The sequence below is a fragment of the Strigops habroptila genome, chromosome 15, assembly GCF_004027225.2.
Source record: "Strigops habroptila isolate Jane chromosome 15, bStrHab1.2.pri, whole genome shotgun sequence".
In the NCBI taxonomy this organism is placed as follows: Eukaryota; Metazoa; Chordata; class Aves; order Psittaciformes; family Psittacidae; genus Strigops; species Strigops habroptila.
In genome coordinates this window covers 103,117-123,611 of record NC_044291.2, presented here as the reverse complement: position 1 = coordinate 123,611, position 20,495 = coordinate 103,117, and the positions used below count along the sequence as shown (strand labels likewise).

Sequence of the window (20,495 nt, the reverse complement as noted above, 5' to 3'; positions counted from 1 at the left end):
ATCCTACAGAGAATTTATGGCAAATGAAGAAATACAGAATCCCCCATCTGTGAAAGCAGAAATGGAAAATATGATAACAGATCAGATTTTACTTAGTGAAAGGAGACTGGAGTTTTTGCAGCACCTGGGGTATGACAAAAGAGAGAACAGGAACAAAGGAAAATAGAATTCTTTCTAGAGTTAATGATTTGATAGCAAAATGCAGTTTGCTCTCTTTCAGTGTGTGATTGTACAATGTAGCAGTAAGGCAGGGCCAGGATTTCTTTTGTAAAGCTATTTTTAATGGAAAAAAAAGCACTCTTGGTTTTCAGTGCACCAGTTGCACTAAACAGGGGGTGATCAAGGGCTAGAAATGCAGGAACATAAAAGCAAATCTTCCTAACATTTAAAGCATGTTAGAAAGTGGCAGACAAGTATGGATAGATTGTATAAATTGGTGATCTTGTCAAGGCATTATTGCTGGAGGGGAGTTTAATTTGCATCATAAATTAAGAAAGGAGTCTTAACGGAAATCTAACACTGCTACATTTGCGTGTCCATCCTGACAACAAGAAGATGGTTTGGATGAAATGCATTTTACAATATTTTACAATTTTTCTTTTACAATGTATGTAGCAGCAAGATAGATTACAGTTAGTTCCCTGTTGGTGTACAGTGGTCTTGGTGAACAGCAGACATTTTATTTTTATTGCTGATATGGCTGTAAATAAAATAAAGCACAATAGTATCTTAGTCTGATTCATAATTTTATCCTTTAAGAACCAACTGGATTCTATTTGAAGATATCTGACTCTTGTTTTGTATTTCAATAGTGATTTGTTGCCTCCAACACACACAAAAGCTGAGATAAGTGAATGGTACAGATCTTTGGTGAATTTAAACACAAGTATAGGTAAGTTGGGAAATCATAAAAACAGTCTGGAATTCAAGCAATTCCAGGCAATACTGAGTCAGACAGTTGCTTTGAAAGTATTTGTTTGCTATATTTGTTCCACGTATTTTCATGTATCTATCTTCTATGTTGCTTTGAGCTGGCAATGTGACCCAAATAAGCTGTCCATTGCCTCACATCCCTTTTGCCAGCAAATGCATTTGTTCATGGTGAGATCCAGCAGGAGCTGACTTGGTTAGAGTTAATCTGGGGGAAATAGAAGGTTAATCTTAATGCAGGTCAGTTCTAAATCATACAAAAGTACTCCTCTTGGAGAATGAGAGGGGAAGTATTTGGGATGCTTCCTTCCTATAGTGTGCCCTCCTTCCGTGTGTCTACCTTCTCCTGAACACATCCTGTCTTCATGTTTGTAGTCTCTATAGTAGCAAATAAATTGCTAGTGGTTGTAAATAACTCACTACGTTTAAACACAATGATAAAAAGATTTGTGTTAAAACACCTTATTGGTTGATAATGTCACACAAGTGTGAAGACGCTACTGGGATTTGTTACCTCTGCTGAGACTCAGCAGAGGCCTTCTCTCGTGTTTCCATTTCACACTGCATTGTGAAATACAGAAATCTTTACACTGTTCCCTGTTCTTCCATATCCTTAAGATACCTACAATGTGCAGTGTATGAGGAAAATACGCATTCGGTACGAGAGAGTCCAGCAGACGTGTTTGGCAGCAATGCAGAGACACAAGGTTAGTATCAGCTTTGCGAGTTCTTGGTAGGATTGCTAGTAACAGTGTACAACAGGTTGTTACATTAATACATGTTTGAAGATCCACCAAACATGAGATGACAAGTGAAATTACTTTTTAACCTGTCTTATTATGTTAGAAAAGTTACTGTCCGTTTTGTTTCACAGTATCATGTGGTATTTGTACTTGAAATGTGTAAAAGCAGTAACAAATGCCAGTAGTGAAAGGAGTACTGTGCCACTTTTAGGTGGAGGATGCAGAGTCACAACCCTCAGTCATTGTGCTGGATCTTTCTTGTCTTGGGAAAGAAATTCCACCTATCTGCCCTGGTTTCTACCTTTGGGTCCAAGTGCAGTTGTACTGTTTGCTAACAGAATATGAGATCTGGGAGGAGGTGGGGGGTGGGGGTTGAATCTTTTTCTGTCCATTCACAAGAAAAGAAGAAACGCCAAGTTCAGCCATGCTCTCTAAAAGCCACACAGTATTTGTTACCTTATATGCATGTCAATAACTTAGCATTCTTTTTCTTTAGAATAACTTGTTGACTCTAAACATTTGCACAAAAGAAGAGGCTGAAGAAATCGTGAATTCTGACTTTCTTTGGTTGACTGAGAAACTAGAAAATCACTTTGAAGAAGAACTGCAGCATATGGATGTATGCTTATTACGTGTGGTTTTATTACTCTCTGTTCTTCCTGCGCTACTGCCTGAAATGCTACGTGCATCTTAGGCTGCTGCTGTCATGTCAGACAGAGGTCCAGAGTGTGACTCAACACCTGCCCCACAAATAAAAACAGTTTGGTATGATTCAAGGGGAAGAGTTCCTAATTGTTTGGTTTATATTTAGAATAGGTCATCAGGGATGACTTAGCTATAGCACATCCTGCCTGGAGGCAGGGAATAGATGTAAGTGATATGCCAAATTTCTTTCAATGCTATCTTTTATGATTCCATACATGAAAATGGCTGGGCACTTGTTCCTAAAATGATAGATGGCCAGATACTTCAGGACATGTGCTGAACATGGTGATTCTGTGCTTTACAGTACCAGAATAATAAATAGGAGTTTTAGTGTCTCAGCTTCTAGAACAAAAGTCCATATTCTTCCTTGGTTTACTTGGACTATTTTTTCCTCTCTAAATAGAAGAGGCCATGTTGAATATTGGTAGCACACTGCCAGACAGCCTTTTAACACGTCATATTTCCCCTTACTCATTCATTTCATCTTCCAGCAAACAGTTTAGTAGTAACTGGTTCACTCAAATATCTTTCTTTAGAGAGACTTTGAGGAGCTGGCTAAACAGCATGACCAGAATTGTAAAGACTTGTACAGCTATTTTCAAGAGGCCATGGGTCTCTGGGATGTTCATCAGCTCAAACTGTCCCAGCGGGAAGATGAACTTCAGAAGAAATTAGATGAATGCAGACGGGAACATGATAACTTAACTCAGGTATAAACATAAACTCAAGGATGCAGTATGATGTAAAGAGAGGACTTCTTAATGCAGAGAGCCCTCTGGAATTCAAAATACCTGCTATAAAATTTACAATGTTAATTTTGACGTAATACTGGTGTTTCTACAGGGTAGTTTCATTGAGTCAGGTACATTTTTTGCTGCTTGATTCACACTTAATGTACAGTCATATTTTATTCTTGATATGCAAAGGTGATAAAGATTATATTTTATGTATTGAGTGGCTACAAGTTTCTATTACTCGTAAGATCTTGTACAGGTGTAGGGTCTTGTCTGTATGTCAAGTTCTTGAATTATGGGTATAACATGCAACATGTGTGGCAATGTCAGAGGTCTTCATTACCTATGAAACGTCTTCAGAGTATATGAGTTTTGCTAACCTAGTTTTGCTAGTTTTGCTAGTTTTTTACCCTTCTTGGTGTAGAATATATGTACCTAATTAAATTATTTGAATCCTAAATATTTATGAAGCATTTTAGTAATTACAAATAATTTTTACTGGGTTCTTCTTATGTGGCCCTAGATGCTGGAAGCTAATCTGGATATAATTTTGGATAAAATGAGAAGAGAAAGCTCTGAAGAAGATCTGAAGAAATATTTGGAGAATGCATTTTCTTCTTTAGATGACATTAGAGCTAGGTATGAGTTTTGTAGTGCAAACTTAAAAAGTAGAGCACATTTAAAAGTTGCTTATATTGCTTAGGTCTTGTTTATGCTGTAGTGTGAAAGTGTGAAAGGCACTGCTTGCTACTTCATCTAAGAATGTAAAATAAAATCATTTCTATATTGAAAGAGGTTGAGGCAAATAATACCCACATCTTAGAAGTAAGACTGATAGAAATTTTAAGACATACCGGATCAGTATTATTATGTGGTACCACGTCATCCATTCCAGAGGGCTGACTGTTTATTCAGAAGATGAAAGTAGTGGTTCAATTCTTGAATCACATGCATCAAAAGGAAGTCAGTGCCCTCACCTATGCTCACAGATTTGATCCCTTTCAAAGTAGCAAGGACTAGAAGTTACTAATAACTTTCAGGTAGCCAAAGTACATATTTTGGTAATCTTTCTGTTACATTTCTCATGATCAGGCATTTCCATCTTTAAAAAAATCACATCAAAATGGCACATACCACTCTCCTTGCTGAAGATCTTAGCCTAAGTTTTGAGGATTAAATAGCCAGAGAGGAAGCAGTTATATTTTCCCACCTAGAAAAGTCTTTTTATCTGTTAGATCGGAGACATATTAGAAGGGTGATATGCACCTGTGAGGCAGATACTCACACATGCACACACATCCCCTGCACCTGTGTTTAGAGCTGTTGGTTCAGTGCTTTTCCTATTCTTTAGGAAAATTTAAAAACCCCGAAGGTAATGTACTTTTTTAGATGAGTGAAAATACAGATAGAGTACAATGTTTAGCATAAAGGTTTTATGAGATTGGTCGAAAAGTTAGACATTGTAGTCATATTTCATTTTATTTCTATACATACTCGAGCCTATTAAACAGTGACCTTAAATTTGACAGGTTTGAGACCTTCAACCAAGTTCTAATGGATAAAGTAATGGCTTACCCAGAAGCTATTTTGCAGGAATTGATTTCTTATAGTATGTCCATCAGCCAATATTTTAAGGTGAAAGAAATCTTCAAACAGGTATAAAGAAAACAAACTTCTGGTTTAAAATCTTACTGGTGTATGAATTTTTCACTTTGTGGAAAATTTACGTGAGCTTTAAAATTTAAATTACAGAAGCTGAAGCATTGTTTTGGCCATAGGACTGAAGCGGGTTTGGGTTAAGCAAATCCTTATTTTTAAATTGGGGGTGGGGGGGGTGTTGTTGTTTTGCTTTTAGAACTTGCAAGGAAAGACAGACTCCACACTTCAAGATCAAGGTAATACCTCAACGGTGCAAACAGGTAATTTTGCTTGCTTGTTTTCAATCTGTATTTCTTTGGATTGTGACCAGTAAAACTCTGCTTTAACTGGAAAGAACTAGTTAAGGTTCCAGAAGCTGAATGCCTGGTGGAGCAGCAAGCTGAGAGCAGTGTGCAAGAAAATGAAGGAGAGGAAAAGATGAACAGTTGTCAACAGGAAAATGAAGAAACAAACATAGCTGAGAATGAGGAGATTTTTGCTCAGGAAACTGAAAAAAAAGAGGAAAATGAAGATGAGGAGAGTATTCCTCATGAAAGTGAAGAAACTGAGCATGCAGAGCAGGGGGTAAGTTTTACACAGGTAGATGAACAAGAGAATAAATTTGAAGGTGAAATAAGTCTTGCACAGAATAGTGATAAGAAGTCTTTTTTATTATTATTGTTATTTTAATGGTGTGAGTCTAAATTCCTTTAAGCAGATTAGATTTGGTTTATAGTTTTAATTTATTTCTGGAGTATTAGGGCTTTGGATCCTTTTTATGGGCAAATGGAATATATAAAACAGTTTACAACCATTCCTTTTGCACTGCTTTTACCCTTGTAAAAAACCTTTTGCATAGAATTTTTTTGAAAATACCTTTCTTTCTTTCATCATGGTATTCTTAACCCAGGGTGACTGATTTAAGCTGTATTTGTACCTAAATATTAGTTTTTCAGGTGTTTAGTTATGTGAATTTATCACCATAACAAAAACATTTTAAAACATTGGTGACTCTACTGAAGAGACTTGCAAACACCTATTCTCTATACAAAGGTTGTCCAAATTGAGCATGTTATTCTTAATATCCTTAGAATTCTTACATTAGCTTGTGCACTGTTGATTCTCTGCCTTTAAAGGTAACAGATGATGATTTCCAGTTGTTTCCTAGGTTATGTTCAACAGCAGCAAGGCAGAAAGCTCTGAAATTGCCATTGAGACTTTTTCCACTTGTAGTGGCAACTCTTACACAGTTCTTGGCGTTGAAGAGGCAGGAAAGACTGGCATCCCAGAGACTTACTTTACAAAATATGAACAAAAAGAATCACTTCCTGTGTACCTGAAATACGTACTTATCAAAGAAAAAGTGTTTGTAGAGCTGAAAAAACGGTTAGTAGAAAACACTTTTCTGTTTGTTCTTTACCTTTAGGTAATAGACAAATTTCACCTGTTAGAAAGAGGCATTTGATTAAAGATGCAAAAATAATCTAATGATTTTGATGTTATTCCTCTTTTTAAATCAATACGAATAAGAGAAAATTTGTGTATTGCTTTTCATCCATAGCTCTCAAAGTACCACACCAACATGGTAAATGATTGGTTTTACAGACCATTCATATTTTACAGAAAATTATTTAGTGAGAAAACTTGTTACAGAAAGGCAACTAGTTTGCCCAAATTCCCTGCAGAGCCACAGAGGTAAAATGCTTGGTACTCAGCAGCATACAGCCAGCTCAAAATCTCTACCAGTATTGTGCAAATGGTAGTGAAACCACATCTTCCTATAGTCAAAATTTAAATTCTTAGAATTAATATATTTAATAAATTCTTATTTACTACTTACTGTTCCTCACTGTAATATTTCTGTTTCAATCACAGGATTCGCCTCTGCTTTTTTGAACACTTGGAGAAATGGTTTGCAGAGTCCTTGTCCAACTCCTATGTCTTTGTGGCTGCCAAGAAAGAGGAGCTGAATTCAGAACTTCAGCTGCGTCTTCACTTGCACCAGCAGAAGCAGGAGAACATAGAGACAAATATCTACAGTGTTAGAGCTGGTACCTGTTTGTTTTCACTCTGAGCATTCCATATCTTTATTTAGAGATGATCATAAGTGGACCAAAACCTGTTTCGGCATCAGTTGACTCAGTAGTAGAGGACAATAGGAAGCAGTTCAGTGCCTCCTAATTCCTAGTATAATATGTTACTCATATTTTAAAAAAGATGTTTCTGTCCTATAGCTTATGCTGGCTCAGCTGCTATATTGTGCTTGGAAAACAGCCAGCAGTGTCTTGATCAATTGCTTGATTGTAAAAGAAGTAAGAAACGAACATTCAGTTTCTATTGTCAGTATCTGCGAGGCCCTGTTCTCCTGGAAGTTATTTAACAAGAGTTTGCAATGTACAAAAAATAACGTTCAGAGTTGCAGAAAAAGAATCGGCAAATGTTGGGAGAGCTGAAATGCCAGGGCCCGGTGCTGCCCCAGGAGGGGCTCTGTGAACAGCACCAAGCAGCTGCAGATTGGCCACCAACCACAGCTCTTTTCTGTACAAGAAGTGTCAGGTTTTTCTCGTGGAAAGAAAATGATTTAAGACTGGTTTGGTGACCCTGAACATCTAAACCGGAAATTTCTCTTTTGGGAGAACAGGCAAATAATTTGTCAATTCCACTTTTTCCTGCAAAGAGGGTAGATGTCTTTCTGGCAGTTTTCTTGGGGGTGATTTGATTTGATTTACCCACCCATCAGTCCACAGCAGAGACCAAAAAGGATTATTTTTTTTTTCCCCCACAAAAATAGAGAGTGGTGTATTTTCCATTAAAAAAAAAAAAAAATCCTTTACTTTGGTTACAAGACTGAGAACAGAGATAATGGAATGTCAGGAGTGACCAAAACTAAAAGAAAAAAGAGGGTTTAGAGCAAACAAAAGACATTTGTGGTTTGAATGGATTAGGAGCTGCCAGGGATACATATTAAACCCATGAGTAAAATCAAGGAAACAGAATTGGGTGTGTTTTATTTGTATGTTTTAGCCACTCTGAGATCTGCCTTGGCCTATTCACAGCTGCTTCTGCTGATAGGTTGGCTGATGGTTCTGGTGGTCACAGTAAACAGGGAATAATGACCGTACTGTAACATTTCTTTTCTTGTCAGTGGAACTGTTGCTTCACAAAGAGCGTCTGGAATGCCACTGCACGGGGGTGGGGGAGGCTCTGGAAAAGGAGAGAGCTGAATTTCTCAGATTTTGTGAGCAGCAAGATAATATCTGCAAAAACTTAGAATCACGTCTCCGTGACATGGAGTCTGTCTTCCTCAGTGCTCCTATGACTGAGAAGTAAGTGTGTCACAGGTGTTGCTGGTGTGAATTTCCATAGTTAACTACTCCTCATTGCTGTCTGCACCATTCCTGGTTTGTGCTCTGAGGCTATTTTGTCTGTCATTACTCTTCAGTGAAGATTGCTTCATGAAATTAAAAAAAAAAACCCAACCAAAAAACGGGAAATTTTTCTTTCCTTTCTCTCTCCCTGAAGAAATTAAACCCAGAACTGAATGGATGACAACTATTCTCATGCATTTTCAAAGTCCTGGAAGTCTTAAAGTAGAAAAGATGTTTCATCTGTTTACATTTTATCTGGTTTATTGAACCTACACAGTAATAGCAATTGACTAATTGGTTTTGAAGGGTACCCTTCGACAGCATCAACTGCTGATCTCTTCCCAGTGTCCATCCAGACAGTCACAATTCAGTGGGTTGCTTTCAGAATACTATAACACTCTTGAGTTCAGAGATTGGTTTATGTCTCTATAGCCAGCAGCCTCTGAATCATCATGTGCGTTCCTCATTTATATGTTCTCCCTGTCTTTTATTATTTGCTATTAGGTTAGTTTCTTTCAGCAATAATCTGCACTCAGAGCTACATAATCATCTGGAAATGATCCAGGTTTCCCTGAGGAGTTACCGCAACTATTTGGAGGAAGCTTTTGGAAAATTAAGAGATTCAAATGTGGATTTTCTTAAAGCTTGCAGGTATAGAAATTTCATTATTGTTGTTTATACATAGTTACTATTTTTAGGCATCCGTGTTTGTTGCATAGGCAGAACAGCAAAATTCAAGTTTATTTTGTTATTCGTCTAGTTTGCTATTTAAAAAAGCAAATGTATTTTGTTGAGCCACTATTATTATACTGTTTTCATTACATTTGTGTTGATATCTATGTTTTAGGGCTACTTAGCTAAAATAGTCTTTGAGAAAAGGAAGACTCCTGGCCAATTGCTTTTACTTTGCTGGTTGCTTTCAGATTATTTTTGGAGGGAGGTAACTTTTCTCCTGAGGAGGTGAAGTCCTTCAGCAAGCGCCTTCAGGAGGAGAGTGAGCGTATTGATGCTTTTGAAGGTTTAATCAAGACAGATATGGAGAAAATGGAATCGAGCTGCCTGGAGCAGGTGTGCAGTTTCCTTCCTTCAAATGGTGGATTGGATTGGTATATTTGATGTGGTTTATAATCAGCCCACCCCTAGATTAGAACTGTAAGACTATTATGCATGGCAATTACATGATGGAAAAAAACAAGCAGAAATGGTGAGTTCTATTATAGAAGTTTTAAAAAGTCAAAAATAATTAGTTCTGTCTCTTGTTTCTGACATTCTTAAAGGCTACCGAACTTATCCACCAGTCTGAAACGAAATTCCGTTATCTCTTTATGAATCGAGTCTTTATGGAGAAGATCCAACAATTTTTGACAAATCTACGAGTGCAAATCAAGTCAGAGGTATAAACAGAAATGTCAGAATGTTGTTTAAATGAATTATAATAGTTTCTCTCGTATTACATTGAAGACATTTTTGGCTGAATTCACAGTGGACAAACATTAAGTGACTTTTTATATTCATTCAAAACCTGCTTTCTGTCATTAAAACCTTAAAACTACATTTTTACTGCTGCTGTAGCTATGCTGGAACACTATGTGATCTTGCAGCATGTTGAGTATGTACATCTGAATAGACCAGCATTTTTGTGTGGTGCAGTAAAGGACACGAAGTGTTGCTTTTGTGAATTGTTTTCAGCTTCTCCTCTGAGTACCAGTGCTTGAGTGTTTTTACCAGCTAGTCTCAAAGTGGAGCCTCTGAAAATCCCTTGAACAGGATTTCGCTTCACCAATATCTACTTCTGTTTTAGGTAGCAAATTCCAATTTGCAGGCAGTGACATTAAACTCTTATCTGGAGAAGCTCCGTCAAAAGATAGATGCTTGTGCCCATCCTACTGCATATGCTAAAGTAAGTTCTAATCAGCATGAAATAGTATTTAATTTGACTTGGTTTTAATTTGATTCACTGTGCATGTTTTATAATGTATAAACTAATATTTTTAAGGTAGGCTTATGTTTATACACGTTTGGGGGTGGGCAAAAAGTGTACTTTACCACAGAATTTTTGCTCAGGAAGGTCGTGTACCTGTTTTCCTGTTTGCCAAACAAAAACCTTAGCCTCTATACAATCTCATCACTTCCCTGTATGTGTAAACGAAATGGAGACAAAATCATACGATTTTGTATGCAAGAGTCAGCATGCTTGAAAAGTTTGAAACATCTAGCTTAGCAACTACCACCTCTAATATCATCTCTTTCAGGCCTTGACTTCAGAAGAGTTGTATGATTTTGCCAAAGTAGCATTGAAAGAACTGAAAAAGAGGAGCCAGTATCTCGACTGCTTGCTAGTAAAAGCAATGAGCCTGCATGAGAATGTAAGATAGGATTTAAGTTCTATGTTTTACTTAATATCGAGTGAATTTTTGTGTGTGCGTTTCACAGGTTTTTCAGAATCCATGCTTTGAATTTTCAAATGGGGAAAGATGCTGCATTATGGTAAGCTGTACACATGTCCAAGACTTTGTAACGTTAGGTCAGCTTCTTTAAGAGGATGAGTAAATCAGTCGCCACTGAGTTCACTAAATGTTAAAGATGTACAGTTCTTCACAATTATTTTCAAAATGTAGCACTGTTCATAGACATGTATTTCATGGGTTTCTTTAAATAATTAAAAAAAAAAAAAAAAAAAAATCTGTCCTGATGAAATCTTTTTTATGAAATGGGTTTTTTTTTGTTTGAGGTTTCGTTTTTCCTCCCATTTCAGGAAGACTTTGCCCCTCTTGCAACGGATGTTACATTACAAGATCCAGTTGCTGTTGGCACTCGAACAGAGTGTCTCGGAGATGACAACAAAGTGATGGTGATGGGGCTGGATCCTGTCAAATTTCCTTTGTTAAATCCGAGCAGAATGGGAAAGTCTGCAGTTGATGATTTAGCAATAAGCGTTATCAAAAATTTGCTTGAGTAAGTACTTGTTTGCCTAAAGGTGTTTTTCTGTCCCTGTCTTTATTTATATTTCCTTTGCTACATACACCTCCTCTCTTCATGAGGCTCACCATAACACCACAAGGGGCTTCCTTACAGTATTTCTAAAAATTATATTCCAGAAGCATATAAAGGTTTTCCTGAATTCAGTTTGCAGTTTACCTTTGCATATAAAAAACTATTGAATATATTATTCCTAGTTAATACTAATACATACTTCCTGATAGCTGAGACTGCTTTCTTTTTAACAACAAGGTTTCTAATAGCCAAAAATACCCCATTGTGAGTAATAAGTAACATCTAGTTTCTAGCACTATGATAAATTTTAGGTATTAAATTTTTGTCTTCTAGAGCCTTATTTTTAGTTAAGAGGTAATTCCATGCTACATACTTGAATGAACATACAAGGTGTGAAATGAACAGTATGACAAGTGTGTGATCTGCAAATAAATATTTTAATGCAGTTTTGCTTGCAGAAATTCTGAAATTCCAGCTCAACAATTAGTTAGTCCCATGAAAGTACTTATATTTACACTGTCAGTTGTAAAAGTAATCCTATCTGCTAAATATTATCTCAGAAATTTAACTGCACTTAGCACATAGTAGGGATAAAGAACTCCCATAGTCCTCTATATGATGTATAATTTAGTATATAATATAAAATACAGTATTGAATAGCTCATTAGCTCTTTTTTTGTTTCAGAATTCAGCCACACAGAAAAACTTCAGGCCTAAATCAAGATCACTCATCAGGAGCAGGTGTGTCAGAATTTCTTCTACTGTATTACATTAATCTAAATTGGAGTTCCTAGCATGTCACTGAGCAGGTCCAGCATGTTCCAGGCCAGAGGGTTACATGCTAACTCCAAGAGAGTTGCGTATCCCAAATATTTCTTGGCTATCTTTACTTTGCAGTAAGATTATTTTTGGCTTTTAATAATGAAAGCTGCAGAATGAGATGATAATTTTATAAAGAGTACCCATATTTGTGATAGCAAAAGGGAAAAGGGGTGGAGAAAAGAATTAGAAGTCATGAAAATACATGGGGGATCAGGGATCCTTCTCGGAGTGTATTATCATTCACTCAAAGGTGACCACAGGGGAAACTTCGGTAGGGCCCAACTGCTCCCTACCGAAGTTTCCCATTTTCTCATCTCTCCTCTCCTGAGCTTGATTCCTTCAGCCACATCGAGAGATACACTCACTCTCTTCCACATTCCTAAGTTCCCATCACAGCCAAGACTATAAACGTAGCACTTTCATTTTCCTTATTCCCTGCCTTAATGCTGTTTTAAACCTCCTCCTATCTACCAAATATTCTTTATGATGTTCCCACTCCCCAGTTCACAATCTATGTTGCTGTTGCCACTGCTGGGCTACTTCAGTTCTGTCTGCCAGAAATTATTGTTCCTATAGCTGTCCCCTTAATGTTGTAACGAAACATTATAGAAATGAGAACACAAACCATAAAACCATAAAAAAAACCCCAAAACAAAACAAAACAATCTTCAGCTGGCATTTATACAATGTTCTTACTCTTTCCTTGTTAAATATAAAGCAATTCTCCCCACATCAAAGAAGAGTTCTTGCTTTAATGTATCTGATGAAGATCCTCGGAAATCTGCCTGTTGCAGCTCTGCAGCTCTGACTACCAGGAAGACATCTACTAGAAAACCGATGCGAACAGGAAGGTAAGACCCCTGAAGGGAGGACTTCCACTTATAATATTCCTATGCAGAAATTCACCTAAACTTTGTCCACTGCCTGTTCTTTGAAAAATTGTTAATGCTTATTTGTATTGGCCTTCTTTCCATCTGTGCTTATCGTTTGGGATCTCTTCCCTGTTTATGTCCTCGTGATCAGCTCTGCGTTTCTTTTTTTCAGGTTTTGGCTGGAAAAACATTCTTCTTTTTCTCCTGCATCTGCTGCTGTTTTGTTTTTTCTGAAGTTGTTGAGATAGAGACTAACCCCCCTCCTAAATCAATATGGCTTAATTTTCAGGTCTGGTGTCTAAATAGTACGTCTTCAGCTTAGTCCATAGGTAAATGAAATGAGCTACTGTAATAGAATAGAATCATAGAATCATAGAATAGTTTCGGTTGGAAAGGACCTTAAGATCAACTAGTTCCAACCCCCCTGCCATGGGCAGGGACACCTTGCATAAAGCATGTCACCCAAGACTCCACCCAACCTGGCCTTGAACACTGCCAGAGATGGAGCATTCACAACTGCCTTGGGCACCCTGTGCCAGTGCCTCACCACTCTCACAGTAAAGAATTTCTTCCTCATATCTAACCTAAACTTTCCCTGTTTAAGTTTGAAGCCATTACCCCTTGTCCTATTACTACAGTCCCTAATGAAGAGTCCCTCCCCAGCATCCTTGTAGACCCCCTTCAGACACTGGAAGCTGCTCTGAGGTCTCCACACAGCTTCTCTTCTCCAGGCTGAACAGCCCCAACTTTCTCAGCCTGTCTTCATATGGAAGGTGCTCCAGCCCCTGATCATCCTCATGGCCGTCCTCTGGACTTGCTCCAACAGCTCCATGTCCTTTTTATGTCGAAGTGAAGCAACAGAAGAGTTTGAAGAGCCGCTGAGGAGAGAATCCTTTTTTCCAATCAAAAACTTATTTTCATATAACACTAGTTTTAGAATTACATTTTCCTGAATTTTTCTTCAGTTTCATGTCCATCATATGACTGACCTGCTCAAATAACCAACCAGAGAAGGAAAATACTTGTGGATAGTTTCAAATTAGTGTTTTGCCTCCCTAGAATACAGAAGTACACCAGACCAGTTCTTAGTGGCAAGGAATTCCAGATATTTGAAGAGAAGCCTCCAGAATCTGAGTAAGTTATGTATATTTGCAGAAATATATGTTGATCTGCAAAAAAACCCCCTACCTATGTATTTATTTATAATTGTGAACTGTAGAGTTCACCACTGAACTTTGAGGTATTTAACCTTGATATCTTTGGGTTGAAGTGTTTACAGAACAGTTCCTTTTTGCAGCATAATAATAGTGAATCCATAGTCAACCATTTTATTCTGTTTAATGTCTGAAATGGGTGGCCTCATCGGAGCTCATTTTGTACATTTACAAAGAATGGGCTGGAAAATGTAGAACAGTCTGTCTTTCAGTTATTTTCACCTCTAAGAAGATTAATAAATATTATGCACTACATTCTTGTGCTCAATATTACATTTATATGGCTAATCAGGGAACAAACTGTTTAGAAGGTGATTTTTATATGGTTCTATTCTCCTTCTCTAACAAAATTTAATTTTTTTAGTATGTAGAATTGAGATATTTCATATGCACTACACAAAACTATTATAAAATTGATGCCTAAGGAGTCTAAGTGCTTGGGAATTTTATTTCACATTGTGCTTCAACATACTTCCAGTAAACAGCTAGACCCACCTTCCGATATTTGTGGTTTATCTCAAATGCCTAAGCTCCTAAGGTGAGGTTTCAGCATAGGATGCTGGTTCCCATGGCTGCTTTGTTACGTGAAGTGTTCTCTGTTAAGTGTTTCCAATAGCTCCGCAGTTCTGGTGCTTCTTCAGAGGTTCTGCACTAATGGGGTGAAGGTTCTGGGGCATTCTGAACATTTGTTTGTGTATACTCTGTATTAAAAAATGTATTAAAATGTATTAAAATAAAAAAATGTATTAAAAAAAAATGTATTAAAATAAACCCAAACAAAACATTTGAAAACCAGTCAATATTGCCAATATGGTCACTTTACAGAGGGATTCTCTATTGCATTTGGTGGGGTTTATCTATTTATTTATTTATTTATTATTATTAATTTCGTTTGTTTTCAGTACTTTTAAGGGGATTATTATGAATATTCTCTGGATGGGTAACAACAGCTTGCTCTGCCTTGCTGAGGTAAGAAAACCCAGTGGTGTTCAGTCACTTGTGCTTTCATAGGTCTTCTCCCATGTCAGCTGAATCATTTGGTTCTTTGCAATGTCTGGATGGTCATCCAGAACTTCTTCTTTCATCACCAGTGCATCTAATTTTTAAATAGTATTTGGCACAGTGTATTTCTAATCACAGTTTTCTTTATAAACATTAACTAAGCATTTCAGAATCAGAGGAGGAAAACTGGTCTCAAATAAAAGGGTGCTTGATAGCCTTATGTATCCCTGCTGCTGTTACATGCCTACATGTGACTCGTTTGAATGTGTTATCAATAACTTTGCTGGTTTATCTTTACCTCCTGAAGGAGTTTTACCAAAAAGAGAAGCCTCAAGTCACAAAAATCACAATTCCCGAAGATCTGCCAGAGACATTTGAACATTGTGCAGAGGTGCTCAGACAGAATCTTTTGTCATACCAAAGTCAGACAGATGATTACTACAATTCCTGTCTTATAGGTAAATTCATTCAATAAAGACTTTTAGCTTTTTGTGTATGTAATTTTTCAGTTACGTAAGATGCAAATTGCAGTGGTTGAGATTTACGGAGCTTTCTTAATCCATCACACTCAGTGGAAAAAGTCCAGTTGATTTTACTGGAAATGGGGCCAAGATTCTCTTTTCTATACCATCAGCTACAAAAGGTGTGGCAGAAGGGCACTTGACTGAGTTGAAAGACCTATACAAGGTCACATCTTTTAGCAAGTGCATGTTTCTCAAAACACTGGACCTAGAAAAAGGAATGGCAGGGACAGAATCTTTGTCAGAGCAAATTCCAGGTTGTTTGGCCCTTGCAGCATACATGCAACTTGGCTGAGTGGTTTTTCTCCCTGCAGTTAAGACTTCTGTGTCACATAAACATCTTCTTTTCCAAAAAGAATTTCAGGATCAGTTGAAGTTGTTTGAGAAGGAGCTCTCTTACGTCTCCCTGTTGGCGGTTGAAAGCCTTTTCAAAGAACACGAGCAGAAGCTCAGCTATTCCACTGGTCAGATTCGGCTCCTCTTCAATAAACGGCTGGAAGACTGGGAGAACCTGAAGGTATGTGTCATGGACATCCTGGAATGCTTCCGGTGGAAGCAATGCTAAGTGCATCGGATTTTTAAAAATATTGTTTTATTAATCTCACTGTTTGTTTAATAACTTGTTGCTGAGCTGGCCACACATCTGGTTTCTGTGCTTGCCATTAGTCTGTGCAGTTCTACTGGAAGCTTTGTATTTCCCTTAACTCAGTCCTTCCTCTCACTGCTTCCACCACAGGACTGGCTCTTCATAATCTTGTGCAGCTCTGCTTGCCATCTGACAGATTGTAAACTCTTTCAGGGCTGTGACATTGTGGTATGGCTACACAGCTCATACTGCATGGGTGTACTTGTGTGTAGGTACTGTGGCATACGGACGGGTAATGAAATATCATTGATTACAAGTTTTCAAAGGAGAGGTATATTTGTCCAGTAATATCAGACCTGGTAATAGAATCATAATGAAGATCACACAGGAAATGTTACAGAGCTGTATCCTGAGATTTCAACTCAGAAAAAAATACAAATACAAAAATATAAACCCATCCTGTTTACCACTTGATAGGAGAGATTATTATTCATTGAAAACAAACCCCAAGGTGAGATTAGAGGTGCTATTCTCCAGCAGACAGGCAATTTGGTATATACTGCATTAGACAGCCACAAAATACACTACATTTTCTTTGTCTTTCTGAATACTTTTATATAGAATGTGTGGGTTTACTTCTTCCTTATCATGTCCCAATTGCACATTCTTTACTGAAGGCATTTCTTATGTATTTACTTAAAGGCTGCACACAAGAATCAGTTACGTCCCTCCCTGGGACACCCAGACAACTTGCTGCAGCTGGATGCTTTGCATCAAAAGGAACTAAAAAGGCAAAAAGAACAAGCTGATGGTATTCACCTCAACATGCAGATGCTGCAGGTAATTGTATAGCCGTTGCTCAGCATGAACTTAGATGTTGCATTTGGAAAGAAGACTACGCCTTGGATACATTTTTCCTCCCCATCAAAAGTAAACTGGAAAATGTTTTCAGTTTTAGGCAATCCAATTCATCTGACTTGTAAGTTATGCATTATAAGCATTAGATCAATATATACATAAATGCATATGCACATGTACACATGCATAGATTTATTGTGGAACTAACTGGTCTTTTGTATCATTCATTGAACATACTAAGGAAGAGATGACTTGGATCTTAATGGTAAGAATAAGGATATAAGTCTAAATTGGGAGCAACAGTGATATTACTAGTTATATAATCTAGTTATATTACTTGCAGACAACAGATGTCTGGAAGGGTTTCTTCTGTGTGCATTTCATTAGTGCAAATAATTGACATTTTCCTACACAAGAGTAAGAACTGGAATAAGCAGACATTTACAGGAGAGTTTTGGGAATCAAAACATTTTTCCCACTCCATCCTCTGTGGTTATTGAATATCAGTTCCTTGGCATTAATGCTTTTAGTTTACTTCTCTCAGGCCACTGACTCAAAATGCTACAGTGTCTGCAGAGTATATACATGTTTAATTCTGAAGTAATATCTCCTTCTCCTCTTAGCTCTGCAAACACACACAAAATCACACATACTGTGTTTTAGAATACTACCTGGGCAGAACATTTGCACCCAAAGTACCCAAATTGCAACATGGCCTTTGCTTTGGGCAGAAGGATGCATTCACAGACAGCAGGTTTTAGCAGGTTTAGGTTCTGAACCCAAATATACAACTACTGGGCACCTAACACAGATCTGTATAAGTTTTTGTACTTTAGGTAATCAGGTAGTGTTAAGAACACTGCAGAGAGGCACTTCTAGACTCTTTTATGTGCAATTTAGAGCCTTTCGTGTGTTATCTGCAGCTGCTGCAAAACATCAAAGTTAGATGCTTGTGTAGTTCCTTTGGAGATAAACTAAAAGGAGAGGAGATCAAATCATCGGAGGAATTCCTCTCACTTGTCTCCAATGTCTCAACAGGACTGTGCTGCTGAGTGTGCTCAGAATTTTGTTTCTGCACTAGCTGCCTTCACCGAAAAGCTGCTTCTGGAATTAGATGAAAGTGTCACTACTGATGATGTACAAGTACCAAGTAAGTAAAGAAGAGATTTCTTGATCAGGCTTCTGCTTCCTTCTCAAAGATTGCAGCAGACTTTTCCTGGGAAGAGGAGGCTTTTATGTGCTATAGTACTTTAAATGGGTAGATTTGCATGATCAAACGTGCAAAGCTATTTCTCGAAAGTGAACTAGCTGCATATATTGACTTCAAAACAATGGTATTACTGCTGTTGTTTTGTTGCTACTGAGTATATCTCTTGTTATCTCCCAGAAATTGAAATACCAAGAGAGAAAACATCCAGCCGTAAACAAGCTGGACTTCCCCTTGAAATCTGTGAAGTTAAACAGATAACTGAACGTGGGAGCAGGTAACATTTGAAGCTGCTAAGTGCTGCTATATGTAATTTCTCTTCTCCAAACTCGTATCAGGCACTGTCCTCCCAGGTTTTTTTCTGCAGTTGTTGAAACCGCTGAATGCTTTGCTCGTTACTAGTGATGTCATTTAACTAGTTAGGGTCAATTTGGGTAGGCAGTGATTTGAAAGAAGGAATAGCAATGGATCCAAATAAAAGTGAATTATGTATTGTATTGTAAAGCAATACAATTTCAGTATTATTACTATCATAGAATCATAGAATGGTTTGGTTTGGAAGGGACCTTAAGATCATCCAGTTCCAACTCCCCGCCACAGGCTGGAATACCTCTCACTAGACCAGGTTGCTCCAAGCCCCATCCAACCTCACCTTGAACACTGCCAGAGATGGAGCATTCATAACCATCTTGGGCACCCTGTGCCAGTGCCTCACCACTCTCACAGTAAAGAATTTCTTCCTCATATCTAACCTAAATCTGCCCTTTTTCAGTTTGAAGCCATTACCCCTTGTCCTACCACTACAGTCCCTGATGAAGAGTCCCTCTCTGGCATCCTTGTAGCCCCCTTCAGATACTGGAAGCTGCTTTGAGGTCTCCACACAGCTTCTCTTCTCCAGGCTGAACAGCCCCAATTTTCTCAGCCTGTCTTCATACAGGAGGTTCTCCAGCCCCTGATCATCCTCGTGGCCTCCTCTGGACTTGCTCCAACAGCTCCATGTCCTTCTTATGTTGAGGACACCAGCATTGCACACAGTGCTGCAAGTGGGGTCCCACGAGAGCAGAGTAGAGGAGCAGGATCACCTCCTTCAACCTGCTGGTCACGCTGCTTTTAATGCAGCCCAGCACACGGGTGGTTTCTGGGCTCAAGCACACACTGAAGCAGTTCGTGTTCAGTTTCTCATCAGCCAACACCCCCAAGTCCTTCTCCTCAGGCTGCTCTGAATCACTTTTCTGCCCAACCTGTAGCTGTGCCTGGGATTGCTCTGACCCAGGTGTAGGACCTTGCACTTCGCTTTGTTGAACTTCGTGAGGTTGGCATGGGCCACCTCTCAAGTGTGTCCATGTCCCTCTGGATCCCGTCCCTTCCCTCCAGTGTATCAACTGAAACATAGCTCAGTGTCGTTGGCAAACTTGCTGAAGGCACCTCAATCCCACTGTCCATGTCACTGACAAAGATGTTGAACAGGACCGGTCCCAACCCCTCTGCTAGCCACTATTTATCAATTCAGCACTTTCAGACCTATGAACATACTGTGTATTTGCACTCAGAGGAGATGGAATTGTATTTAATTTGCAGAGATCCTGAAGTTCAAAAAGAAAAGGTGCTTGTACTAAATAAGGTAGTTTTTAGGATAAATCTTATGTGGAGATTAAAAAAATCATTAATCTTTTGCACTTTAAATACAAGTAACATGAATTAGTATAATCTGCTCTCTTTTCTAACTTGTTCTCTCTCATATGGTGTTTGTTTCTTTTGGTTTTTAAAGGACTTGGCCAGGAATACCCATGACTACTCTTGCAGACAATGCAGACTATGTTCTTTGCAGGGAAACTGCATCAGTTACAACAGCTAAGACTACACTGGGCCATGTAGCAGCAGTAGAAGCAAGAAATGCTGTATACGAGGTTGGTCTGTGGGAAGGGACTGTGACTTAGGAAGTTTGGGCAAGAGCCAGAGCATGTTCTGTGTTTGAGATGCATGCTTTCCTCTCCGTTCTCTAGAGAAGGAAGTTTTTAATCTTAGGAGATAATGGAAGTGAGGTGAAAATATTGCACATATGAATATTTAAATTGCTGATCTTGATTGAAGATGTCAGCAATTTAGATATTGCTGATAATTGCTGATATTGCTGATAATTTAGTTTCAGAAGTCTTTAAAAGGGACACAGAAGGAAGGCAATGAATAATTCATTGTTCATGTAGTTCTACTGCCAAAGGCAGAAAATAAGTGGCCTGTATGCAATCCTCTGACACAGTGAATCAGGACCTAGATTTAGGCAAAAGAAAATCATATTTCTTC

At 38.2% G+C, this 20,495-nt stretch overlaps 1 protein-coding gene and 1 long non-coding RNA gene across 13 annotated transcripts in view; one reads left to right on the top strand and one right to left on the bottom strand.

Annotated features, from left to right (window-relative positions):
- Nucleotides 1-20,495, top strand: part of CCDC180 (coiled-coil domain containing 180) — a 32,128-nt gene that overhangs the window by 7,906 nt on the left and 3,727 nt on the right. For 4 of the 12 annotated variants that reach the window (XM_030507259.1, XM_030507264.1, XM_030507265.1 and 1 more), the window contains 28 exons: nt 10-129; nt 813-892; nt 1,549-1,637; nt 2,170-2,292; nt 2,915-3,088; nt 3,636-3,751; nt 4,642-4,768; nt 4,968-5,007; nt 5,106-5,335; nt 5,919-6,136; nt 6,626-6,801; nt 7,896-8,076; nt 8,623-8,769; nt 9,042-9,186; nt 9,396-9,512; nt 9,920-10,018; nt 10,359-10,484; nt 10,874-11,073; nt 11,798-11,853; nt 12,653-12,785; nt 13,866-13,940; nt 14,923-14,989; nt 15,330-15,480; nt 15,900-16,060; nt 16,832-16,969; nt 18,026-18,137; nt 18,375-18,471; nt 19,963-20,101. In XM_030507259.1, the coding sequence (XP_030363119.1) occupies nt 10-129; nt 813-892; nt 1,549-1,637; nt 2,170-2,292; nt 2,915-3,088; nt 3,636-3,751; nt 4,642-4,768; nt 4,968-5,007; nt 5,106-5,335; nt 5,919-6,136; nt 6,626-6,801; nt 7,896-8,076; nt 8,623-8,769; nt 9,042-9,186; nt 9,396-9,512; nt 9,920-10,018; nt 10,359-10,484; nt 10,874-11,073; nt 11,798-11,853; nt 12,653-12,785; nt 13,866-13,940; nt 14,923-14,989; nt 15,330-15,480; nt 15,900-16,060; nt 16,832-16,969; nt 18,026-18,137; nt 18,375-18,471; nt 19,963-20,101 (3,637 nt within the window). Of the gene's footprint in view, nt 1-9; nt 130-812; nt 893-1,548; nt 1,638-2,169; nt 2,293-2,914; nt 3,089-3,635; nt 3,752-4,641; nt 4,769-4,967; nt 5,008-5,105; nt 5,336-5,918; nt 6,137-6,625; nt 6,802-7,895; nt 8,077-8,622; nt 8,770-9,041; nt 9,187-9,395; nt 9,513-9,919; nt 10,019-10,358; nt 10,485-10,873; nt 11,074-11,797; nt 11,854-12,652; nt 12,786-13,865; nt 13,941-14,922; nt 14,990-15,329; nt 15,531-15,572; nt 15,593-15,899; nt 16,061-16,831; nt 16,970-18,025; nt 18,138-18,374; nt 18,472-19,962; nt 20,343-20,495 lie in introns of those variants that run through there. The other 8 variants (XM_030507258.1, XM_030507262.1, XM_030507263.1 and 5 more) reach the window with 8 other exon arrangements.
- Nucleotides 85-18,773, bottom strand: LOC115617126. Its single transcript, XR_003994505.1, has 3 exons — nt 18,761-18,773; nt 13,443-13,447; nt 85-691 (listed from the first exon to the last, which is right to left on the bottom strand). It is a non-coding gene; the product is annotated as an uncharacterized LOC115617126 (long non-coding RNA).